General features: G+C 41.9%; 1 protein-coding gene across 5 annotated transcripts in view; it reads right to left on the bottom strand.

The window, feature by feature from the left end:
- The window catches only part of PALM2AKAP2 (PALM2 and AKAP2 fusion), a 447,965-nt gene that overhangs the window by 257,537 nt on the left and 178,362 nt on the right, over nt 1-12,066 (bottom strand). For all 5 annotated transcript variants that reach the window (XM_066367466.1, XM_066367468.1, XM_066367467.1 and 2 more), the window contains one exon: nt 171-251. In XM_066367466.1, coding sequence (XP_066223563.1) covers nt 171-251 — 81 coding nt within the window. The remainder of the gene's footprint in view (nt 1-170; nt 252-12,066) is intronic.

Genomic DNA, 12,066 nt, shown 5'->3' on the forward strand with positions numbered 1-12,066 from the left:
CTGAATTTGGGTGATTCACAAGCAAAGCCCAGTGATGGTTTCCCGGCTGAATGAAAAGAAGCTAGTTCCGTCGGCGTCAGCGCCTTCACGCCAGGGCAGGCTCTGCCCGGCTCTCCGCAGGGTGAGCTGCATGTCTAATCATGGAAGAGGCGCCTGGCTCGGCCGCTTACCTTGCAATGCTGCAGCAGGAGTATCTGCTCGTCAAGCTCTTGTCGCTTGCCTTCTATTTCAGTCTGCCTCTTTCTTTTTTCCTTGAAAAAGAGAGAGAGAGAGAGAGAGAGGCTGTAAGAGAGGGTGGGTGTTGGCCCCAGGAATTTTAAGGCAGGAGGCAATAGCAGCGCACATCTGTATGGACTCTTCCAGAGATGCTGGGCACACACGCAGTGTCACCTGCCCCTCGGTCTCTGGGTGTGTTGCAAGCAGCAGCATTCTCCTAACATGTCTGCTGTGGGCTGGGTGAGTGGGAGAAATTCTCCTCCCTCAGCGAAGCTGCAACAATTTAACCCAGAAGAAAAGGCTGTTTCTACACACACACACACACACACACACACACACACACACACACACACACACCCCGTCATGTTCTGTGCAGTATTAATCTGGAGATAAAGAATAAAAATGTTTCAGTTGAAAACACAGAGGCTGTGATAAACTGCAAATATGATAGAATAAAAGAGTGGGAATTCTACTGTAGATTTCTTTTATCAAAATCATATGCAAAAATAACCCAAGGTAATTTCAAATTCTGTATCATCCAGTTGGACATACCAAATGATGCAAACTAGATGGGTGATCTTTCTTACACTAGCCTTGTGGAGGGGGCATTTTATGTGGGTGGGGCTCACTGAGTTTCTGATAAATATGAAATCTGGGGTTGGTCTGCCTGCTTCTAACTCCCAGCCCTACTTTTGGCTACCCGTGTGACCTCTGGCAAGTTATTTCACCTCCTGGGTCTAAGTCTTCTCTTGCATAAAAAGAAGACAATGACTATACCTAAACCACATGGTTGGGGCATGTGTTAAGTGAGATTATACATGCAAAGGACCTAGTACAATGCCTGGCACATAGTACACACTCAATAAAAGTTACTTGCGGTTACGCTCATTGCCACATACTACTTGTAGGTAATGCCTAGAAATTGGCTTTAAACAGATGGATTTTGCTTGGATTCATAGCATATAGCCTTTCTATTGCAGTGCACACTTCATACTTTTCTTCTCCATACTTTGCAAGTGTAAACAATAAACATCATATGACTGGGCATTTATCCAAAGAAATATAAATTTGAAAAGACATATGTATCCCTATGTTCATTGCAGCATTATTTATACTAGCCACTATATCAAAGCAACCTAAGTATCCACTAATAGACAAATGAAGAAGAGAAAGTAGTATGTATATACAATGGAATATTACTCAGCCATAAAAAAGAATGAAATCCAGCCATTTGTGACAACATGGGGGGACCTAGAGGGTATTAGGCCAAGTAAAATAAGTCAGACAGAGAAAGATAATACAATGGAATATTACTCAGCCATAAAAAAGAATGAAATCCAGCCATTTGTGACAACATGGGGGGACCTAGAGGGTATTAGACTAAGTAAAATAAGTCAGACAGAGAAAGAGAAATGCCATATGTTTTCACTTATATGTAGAATCTGAATAAAAATGAGTAAACTAAACAGAAACAAACTCATAGATACAGAGAACACTTTGATGGCTGTCAGATGGAAGGGGGTTTGGGAGGGGTGGGTGTAGAAAGGAAGGGATTAAGATGTGCAAATTGCCAGTTATAAAAACAGTCAGGTAAATTGCAGCATAGGGAATATAGTCAACAATACCATAATTACTATGTGTGGTGTTAGATGAAGTCTGGGGGTACTAAACTTACTGGGGTGAACACTTCACAAGTTATACAAATGTCTAATTACTATGTTGTACATCTGAAACTAATATAATATTGTATGTCAGATGTCATTAAAAAGAAAAAATTATTTAAAATAAACATCATATTAAAAATGGTAAAAAAAAATAAACATCATATGAATCTGATTAATTAAGAATAGAAAGGCTTTCCCTTATAATAGCTTCCTTATTCAGTGTTTTTTCTTTCAAAATGTACAGGATGGGGTGTACTGAGACTTTTACTGCACTGAATTATCTTGCTTTACTCATATATGCAGGGAGAAACTTGTTAGACCAGACATAATGGCATTCTACAATACGACAGCCAAGTCCCAGGGTAGACAATAGCTGGCTGCTGTCCTCTATGTTAACAAAGCTGTTATTTCATGTAGTTGCTGTGTTTCTGGGGATGTGCTCACCTCACTGCTATTCAAATCCACTTAGTAATAATTTGTGTCATAACCACGTTCTTCTGTGCAATGCACAGACCTTAAGAAATACAGCGATACCTTGGCTTTTGTCAGTAATCGTCTGAAAACAATCGGCGAAATCTGAAACTGACGAAAACCGAGGCAATAATTTTCATATGAATCAATGTAAATCCAATTAATTGGTTCTAGACACTCCAAAATACACACCAAAAACACATTACACCAAATACTGTATATGCAGTAATAATTTACATGTGATTTACAAGTATTAGCACTTACAATCAATAAAAAAAGCACAAAAACACTGGAAAGCAATGGAATTGTTTGGCTAGACACAATGAGAAACAACGCCACATTGAGCAGGAGAACACGTGGGTCGCCCCTTGTTTTTGCAAAATTAGCAGCGAGGTCATATGGGCACACCGACGAAATCCAAGGCAACCAACGAAAGCTGAGACAAAATTTTCAAGAAAAAATCGACGAAATCCAAAACCAACGATAACCAAAGTCAGCAAAAACTGAGGTATTACTGTATCTTATAATATTTCTGGAATATAATCTCTAAATTCAGGATATAACGTCCTTGCCAAAGTTAGGCATGAGAAACTTACCATCTACTAAAGAACTCCAACTGATGGTGCATCACTGCTGCTGTTCAATCCCAGAGTGTCTCCATGCACATACAGTATATGACAGTAGATGGGAAAAGTAAGGCCCAGAGAGGAAATCCACTATCCAGCAACTCAGAGTTACCATGTAAAAAAGCAAGGACCTCCAGAAACAGCCACTGTCTCTATAGTGGGACATTTCTCAAGAAGAGATTTATTGGACCTGATCATTCATTCTCATTGTCTGTCAAGATATGAATGGTCCTACGTTTACATACAGAACCAAGATATAGTATGTCAAGAACACAAGGTGCCGATGACTCAATAATTCTATACATGTTAACTGAGTGCTGGATGTTTGCTACAGACTGAATATTTGTATCTTCCTCAAATTCATATGTTGAAATCTAAACCCAATGTGATGGTATGAGGAGGTGGGACCTTTGGGAGGTGATTAAGTCATGAGCATGGAGCCCTCATGATTAAGTCGTGAGCATAGTGCCCTTATAAAAGATACCACAGAGAGCTCTTCTGTGCCTTCCTCCATGTGAGGACACAACAAGAAGACACCATCTATGAAACAGGAAGCCAGACCCAACCACACACCAAATCTGCCGGTACCTTGATCTTGGACTTCCCAGACTCCAGAGCTGAGAGAAATAGATTTTGCTGTTTATACATCACACTGGCGATTGTATTTTGTTATAGAAGTCCAAATGGACAAAGACAGTGTTCTAATTATACTTCCTGTCATTTGTGAACCTTTCCTAGGCTATCCCATCTCTGTTTCTGTGCCTTTGTTCATAGAGAAGGTCCTCACTCCAGAGTTGCCCACCGTCATATTGGTGAACCACGCCTTGCACAGAAGAAATATAACCAGATGTTTCGGGTAGTAAATCTTTATGTGTTTGAGCAATAGGCTCATTGATGGTCACTATGACAGATATGATCATAAAGATGTTGGTTAGGTTAGTTCTCTAACAATAGATAGGAATTAGGTAGGTACAGATTAATAGGCAGTGCATTCCAGGCAAAGGGAACTGTAGGTCCAGAAATGCACTTCATATTCCAGGGGCAATGAGAAGGGACATATAACCAGGGTGCAGGGCTTGCCTTCAGGAATAGAGATCAAAGATTCAGAAGAGTGGCTAGGACTAGATCACTGAGGGATGTTAGGTCCAGAAGTTGGGATTTTATTGTATGGACAATGTAATATCATTGTAGGGTTCTCAGCGAGAAGATGAGACAGTGAAATGACATTTTAGGAGTGTTAATATGGCACTAGTGTGTAGGATGGCTTAATAGGGATTGGGATACTTTTCCTTTAAAGGGACAATTAATAAACATTTTAGTTTTTGCAGGAAATACAGTCTCTATTGCAACTACTCAATGCTGCCACTGCAGTGCAAAACAGCCTTAGGCAATATACAAATGAATGTGTAGGCTGTGTTCTAATAAAACTTTATTTACAAACATAGTTAATGGGCTAGATTTAGCTCATGGTCATAGTTTGCTGACCCCTGGATGAAAAGATCATTAAGTGTCTTATGAGGATGCCACATTTACCCCAGGATGTAGTGAGGATGGATGGACTAACAAGTTCACCCCAGCTTAGACTGGTTCAATCAGAATGGAAGCAAGGAGACAATATGACAACTCAAACTGATGAGGCTTAGGACTAACAGGATCTAGGGGATGAGGCAAGATGGTATCTTGGCTCTTAGCCACACAGACCAGAGATGGCTGGTGTAAGGATGGGCAATAGCAGGAAAACAGAACTTTCCCATTTTTTCCATATTCATATTTCCCCTGAGGAAACTCCTTATTGACTTAAAACTCAAAAAGAACCAGTTGCTAACATATCCAACCAGGTATCAGTATCTATAAGTTCACACCTGTGCTTTGTCAGAGGAGGCCCCTGGACTTGGCCCCATCTACGGCAGGTACAGAATTCTCTGATTAGTTATTCCCCTTCCAACTCCAGTTGGGTCCTGAAATCACTCCTAAACGAAAAGGAGGTAAGATGTTTAATCATACTCTGTACGGAATTAGATACGAGTCAAAGTATGGCTAGCTTGAGTAGGGCACACTAGGGTTCCTGACGCTTGCTTGCTTGGACTGCTGAGGTCTGAGCTGTGCTCTTCACCTGGCTAGTCTGCTGCTACCCAGACTGACTGTTCCTTCCCTTAATCAAGGCAAAATTACTGATCCTTGGGCCTTCTTCCCATTCCAGATATTTAGCTTATGTGATTTCCTTTACTCTGATCAAATATACAACCTACATAAGTGATAACTTGAAGATCTATATTTTCAACCTTGATTTCTTCTTTGAGCGCCAGACCTCCACATCCAACTTACAAATGTTCATAACCAGCCCCCTAAACTCAGCCCTTGTCGTCGTCATCTCTGCCATCCCCTGCCCTGCTCTCACATCCGTTCCTTCTGTACTCATCTCAGCCATGACTACTCAAGTCAGGAACCTTAGTTGTCCTAGGTACTTCACTTTCTTAAAAGATCAAGTCCTTTGCCTGACCAGGCAGTGGCGCAGTGGATAAAGTGTCAGACTGGGATGCAGAGGACCCAGGTTCGAGACTCCGAGGTTGTCAGCTTGAGCGCAGGCTCATCTGGTTTGAGCAAAGCTCACTAGCTTAAGCCCAAGGTCGCTGGCTTGAGCAAGGGGTCATTCAGTCTGCTGTAGCCCCCTGGTCAAGGCACATATGAGAAAGCAATTAAGGAACAACTAAGGTGCTGCAATGAAGAATTGATGCTTCTCATCTTTCTCCCTTCCTGTCTGTCTGTCCCTATCTGTCCCTCTCTCTGACTCTAATAAAAAATAAAAATAAATAAATAAATAAAAAGATCAAGTCCTTTGATTCTGCTTGTCAATTTCCACATCTCCCGTGTCCCCACTATACCCTTTGTTACTACCTCGACTCCTTCTCCTTTGTTCTCCCACCTGCCCAGGCAGGCTAGTCTACGTTAGCATCTCTAGCCTAGCCCTCTGTACCATTTAACTGCTCCATTTCCATATGGATTACTGCAGTAGTTTCCTCACTGGTCTCCCTGCTTCTGAGTCATGACTCTGAGCAAGTCACCCTATGCGTTGATGTCAGAGTGATATTCTAAAATGGAAATCCGACTATCACCAACTTTTGCCTAAAATCCCACAATATCTCTCACTGCCTACAGTGAAAAGAGCAAGTCCCTTAGCCTAGCCAATGAGGCCCCTCTTTGTCTCACAGCTTCATCTCAAGCCATGACTCCTCTGCCCCTCCAACTATATGCTCCAACCTCAACAAGCCATTTGTAGTTTTTCCTGATCTACAAAGCTGCTTCATGCCTTTCTGGCTACGCTCTTACTGCTTCCTCTAACAAAACTGAAGGTCCTTCACTGCTTCATCTGTCAAAAAAAGATTCTTCTTCTTTTGCAGCATAGCTTAAATATCAATAAAGATAGACTTATCATCTGCTTAGCCTTCCTTCTTTCGGAAAACCCACCAATCCTCATTGTCAATGGCATGGTGGGAATGCCAGCCATTGTTAGCCACTTAGAGCTCAGCTCACCCCTGCCACCAGGACTTGTATGTGACACAGGTTAGGCCAATCATACTACCTTATCTTACTAAAATAGATTTTTGTCTAAGGGGCTAAATGACCCAAGAAGGACAAATAAGAGACATTTCTAGGGCAAAACACACGCATACTGGGAGATATTGATACTAAGGATAAGCTGAGATGATGTACATCTGAGTGGCAGTTTCCCCTAAGCCACGCAGAAGAAATGCATCTACGTTGGAGGAAAGTCAACAGGCAGAGAAAAGGCAGAGCTGAAAGACAGAGAGAGAGGGTGCTGATGACACTGCTTGAATCCCACGTCTAGTCATGCATGAAGCCAGAACCATTCCTGGGCATCCTAAATTATATACACTAACAAATCTCCCTTTTGCTTCAGCTAGTTTGAGTGGTGTTTCTGTCACTTGCAACTCAACAAGTACTGACAACTACAGAAGCCTTTTCTGCTCCCTCCAAATAGAACTCATCACCCTCTCCTTCTTTCCTCCCTTTATAGGCTGTGGATCTTTCTACATCAGCACCTTGAGCACTTGAGAACTTTATACACTTAACTGTTTGCACATAACCTTACTATTCCAAACTACGGGCTCCTTGAGGACAAGGATCTTGGCTGGTGCACCTCCAAAGCCTAGAGTACTGCACGACAAAGACATGTGGTAGAGGTGTGGTAAGTCTCTCTGAATAAGATACTTGCCCTCCTCTGATCATGTTTCTATTGGCCTGTACCTCTCGCTCAAATGAATTATGAGTTGGCACTCATGATTTCAATGGCAGTAAAATGTATCACTGAAAACACATTAGCTATCGGTCTTGAAAACCAGAAGTGTCTTTCTGTTAAAGACATTATCACATATGGAATAGACCGTTATTGCTATGCATATAAGAAAACTGTTGGAAAAGCTGATTCTGGGAAAGAGTCATGACAGCTGTCCTGGGAAGAGCTGGGGGGAAGTGGACATTCCAGGGGAAGCGTAATGAGCTGACAGTAGCAAATCATTCAGGGGAAATGTGCCCCAGGAGACACATGAAATGAAGTAATCTCAATCCATTAGGAAGCTTTCCAGATCCCCACACTCTCTGGGAGGCCTCGCAAGCCATTTTCATCATCTTTCTGTAAATTGTATACTTTCCTGGCACATATTTTCTGAAAGTATTGCAACACTGTAACACTGCAAACTCTTAGTACAGTAAGGAGTACCCACCTAGAATGGAGCACACTGTTCAAAGGTGGTTAAGAAGTATGATAGGAAGACAGGTATTAAGAGTAGTTAAGAAGCCATTCATCATTTTGGACATTTTGGTGTATTTTCTTCTAGTATTTCTGTGAATGTAGCTATAGATGCATTTCTCTTTGACAAAGTTGTTATTCTACATTTATGTGCCAGTATATACTGATTTTAAGTATATTCAACTTTTTTTTGTATCATTAAATATTCTTTTAAAACAAACAAACAAAAAGTAGTTAAGAAGCCTATGTCCACGGTTCGCTTCAGGCAGAAACTCTCTTCTCTCCTGCTGGCTCTGCTGCATCCCAGGCATAGGGAAATGCAAGGTGGAGGCTTGGGAGGGGCCCAACTGAGTCTGGGAGAAGCCTGGCGCAAGGGGAAGAGGCTGAGGAGCTGGGACAGTGAGCAGCAGGGATACGGGGTCTCCTCTGCTGACACCCAGCTGATTGGAGCAGACACCTAGAGCCTCCGGGTACGGCAGTGGGAAAGGACCAGAAGACCTACTCAAAGCACTATTGTCATCAGGATAGCCCAGAATTTAGATGAGAGGGGGGAAATATGTTAAATTTTAAATGTGGCAGTCTTCCCTCCAGTTATAGGTAAAGAGAATTTGGCTTTGACATCTCCCATCATGAGCTAAAGGGAATTGTATGCCCTTCTCCGTCCCATAGGCCTGTAAGTGACTGGGCCAGCTGGTCCCAGGCTTTCACAATGCAGAATCAGAGAAAGGGGTGGGGTGCTGAAAAACTGCATGGATCAGACTATTTTAAATAGCCTGCACTTGGAAAGGGAATGGGAGGGATGCGTCAGAAGGGGGGGAGGGGGAAGAATCAAAGAATGAGAAAAGGGATGAAGGGATGAAGGAAAAAAAAGCCCAAAATGGCTTGGGGACAGTTTTGAAGTTCAAGAATTTTAAAATAAAGGGGCTGACATATGAAGGCCAGAAAAAAATCAAGGCAGAGAACTTAAGATATTTTACTGTGGCTTATAAAATGAAAAATGAATCCCCTTTGCTGTTCTCCAAGAGTCCAGTGAGAATACTGGACCTTTACCTTCTACACTATGTTTCTTTGAATGTGAACTTCATTCTGAAACGAGATCACCAGGGTGCCAGGCTTTATATAGGTTATGCTAAGAAGTAAGGTGACATTCTGAGAATTAAATTATGGAAAAATCAACTTGCAAATGGGGACCCAATGAGCTTTTTCTATTAAGGAATGAGAATGCCATCTCAGCCATGGTTGGATTATAATTACCTGTTAAATGCTGCTGCAGAACCAATGCTATTTATATATCTGCAGAAAAAAAAAGGAGGGTGGTCTGTCTGAAAACTGAGAAGCCGAGCGATCAAGCATAAAACGACCAAGGCTGTGCCCACTCAGCTTTGTCCAGCTGCCTGTCCAGCTAACCTGAAGGTTGAGTTTGCTTAGCAGACATCCCTACTAGAGATCAGTTATCTGATTTCAATGCCATTAGATATTAAAACTCTCTCTCTCCTGGCTCTGACTTCAAGGTCACCAATCATGATTCTAATTATATTCAGGCTTCCCAAGTCGTTAGCTAAATGGAGAGATAATACTTCTTAAGGCCCCTGCAATGTCCATCCACTGTAAATGCACAAGATGGCACTTGGGTGTGTAGATGAGGGTGTTGAAAGCTAAGCTGGTATGTGATTTTCTGATCCCACAAAACTAAGGAACAGAAACTGGAGTCAGCTTAAAAGGCTTGGTCAAAAGGGCAAGTAAACTAGATTTCCTATAATCATGCTGTTCTTCCTACTCATGTCCCCATTCAACCTACAACATCACCGCCACGTGAAGGAAAGAGTTCTACAATGCTGCTCATTCCTCATTGCTTAGTTTTAACCAGCGTTTCCATTTAGGTAACTTCTCTTTTATTCAACTAATTACTTGGCCTTGAACTTACCATCTATTAATGAAAGAGGAAATTGCCTGTTTTGTTTTGTTTGCAAGAAATTAAAAAGTCATGAGAAAGAATTTTAAATAGGAAAAGAAGACACTGATTAGCTCGAACTTCACTACTGGTTTTTGAAAGAAAACGTTAACACTTAAAACCTTAAGAAACATTATAGAGAGTTTAGATGCAAAATTGTAATTAATCACACTGAACAGTTAATACAGCTAGCCTATTAGCAACAATTCTGATGCCTAACAAAGGAAGGTTTTAGTTTAAAGTCTTTTGTGGATGCTTTTTAGTCCATATGGATCATAACTTAGATCTATTTTTAAGGTCTACCCAGAGTGTTACTCTTTAAATAATTGTTTAACCATATAGCTACATTTTTGCTTTAATGTTAATGACATCAAATTCTTTCCTGGGTATCTTTCTCTGAAGACCAACAAGGAGAGTGGTCTGATATAGCTCTAATGAGAAAGTAAGATCTGTTCCTTGATATCATACTGATAGCCTGTATTATGGTGACAAAATTTAGCACTTTCTATACAGGAAAATGGTAGAGAACTCTGAGGAAGTCGCCAATGCCAGAAATAGCATAGGGAAGTTCACCTGCAAAATCTCCATATCACCCTTCTTGACATATTGCATTATTCCCACCACGAAACCACAGAGCACTGAATGAGGAGCCAGGAGACCAGGCTTCAGGTAAAGGTTCTGTCACTAACCCCTGGTTGATGTAGACAACCCCCTTATTGTTCCTGGGACTTTGATTCCCCATGTGTGAGATGAGGTTGGGCCAGCTTCAGTCTCTGATTCCACTATGCTGAGAAGAACAACGACTTCCCGCGCTAGACTGTCGCAAGTGCACCTCCTCATCAATGAAGTCATTCTGGCAAACATTTACACAGCGCTTATTGGGTGTGCTAGGCACTGTTCTGATCCACACCTATTAACACATTTAATCTGTACAACGTCCCACTGAGTTAAGGACTATCATTATCCCCATTTCACAGAGGAGAAAACTGAGGCACAGGGAGATAAAGAGATAAGGTCCCAAGGCTAGTACCCTGTTTCTCCGAAAATAAGACCTAGTGCAATTTTTTTCAAGCTTAGAAATATAAAGCCTCTCCTAAAAACAAGACCTAGCATGTTTTTAGGAGCAAAAATTAATGTAAGACACTGTCTTATTGTCGGGGAAACGGTACATTGTTGTACATGGAAATAGAGTCACAGGAAATTCTTGATGGAATTCAGAGTTTGGCTGGTTATGCCGATGTTTGTGATGACATGACTACAGTATATTAATAAATGTTGATTTTTTTTTGTTCAACAATAAATGTGAATTCTTGTTCATGGAAAAATAAGACATCCCCTGAAAATAAGACCTAGTGTGTCTTTAGGAGCAAAAATTAATATAAGACACTGTCTTATTTTCGGAGAAACATGGTAAGTGTCAAACACTATTAGAACCCAGCATGAGACCCTGGCCGGTTGGCTCAACAGTAGAGCCTCGACCCAGCATGTGGCTGTCCCAGGTTCAATTCCTGGTCAGGGCACACAGGAGAAGCACCCATCTGCTCCTCCCCTCCCCTTGCTTCTCTCTCTCTCTCTCTCTCTCTCTCTCTCTTCTGCCCTTCTGCAGCCATGGCTCAACTGGAGGTTAGTTGGCCCTGGGTGCTGAGGACGGCTCTATGGCCTCTGCCCCAGGCGCTAAAAAATAGCTCCAGCTGCAATGAAGCAAGGGCCCCAGATGGGCAGAGCATCACCCCCTAGTGGGTGGATCCTGATAGGGGTGTATGCAGGAGTCTGTCTCTGTCTCTGCCTCCCCTTCTCTCACTAAAATAAAAAATAAAATAAAAAGAACCCAGCATGAAATATGGAAATAGAAATGTCTTCAGGTGCTACTGCGGAGCTGAAATGAAGTACAATGAAAATCGAACCAAGTACATCTCTGGCTGGAGTCCAAAGACTCAATGAATAAAGGGGCTTCTTTGGACCTGGCACAGAATTTTTGGCTTAGGGTTTTGCCTAGGCAACTGCAATTTACTCCTGGGACCAGTTCTGTAGTGGCTGAACCTAAATATCACAATAACGGTGGTGGTAAAAACAATAATGACAATAATATGGCAGCTAAGTGTCTTGACTACTGGCTATGTGCCAGGCACTATTCTAAGGATTCCTTTCATTTAATCCTCAGAACTCTTTGAGGTGAGTCCTTTTAATGTCCCTGATTTTACAGATGAGAACAGCTAAGGCTTAGGGAGGCTGAGTAAACACGCTCAAGGTCCTGAGCTAGGAAGTAGCCAGGCAGGGGTTGCAATCCAGACAGTCTGACTCCAGAGCACTTTATCATGAACAGAGACATGTTTTGGCTACTAACATTTGTTTAGCTGAACTCCACACAGG

Source organism: Saccopteryx leptura, chromosome 2 (genome assembly GCF_036850995.1).
Source record: "Saccopteryx leptura isolate mSacLep1 chromosome 2, mSacLep1_pri_phased_curated, whole genome shotgun sequence".
In the NCBI taxonomy this organism is placed as follows: Eukaryota; Metazoa; Chordata; class Mammalia; order Chiroptera; family Emballonuridae; genus Saccopteryx; species Saccopteryx leptura.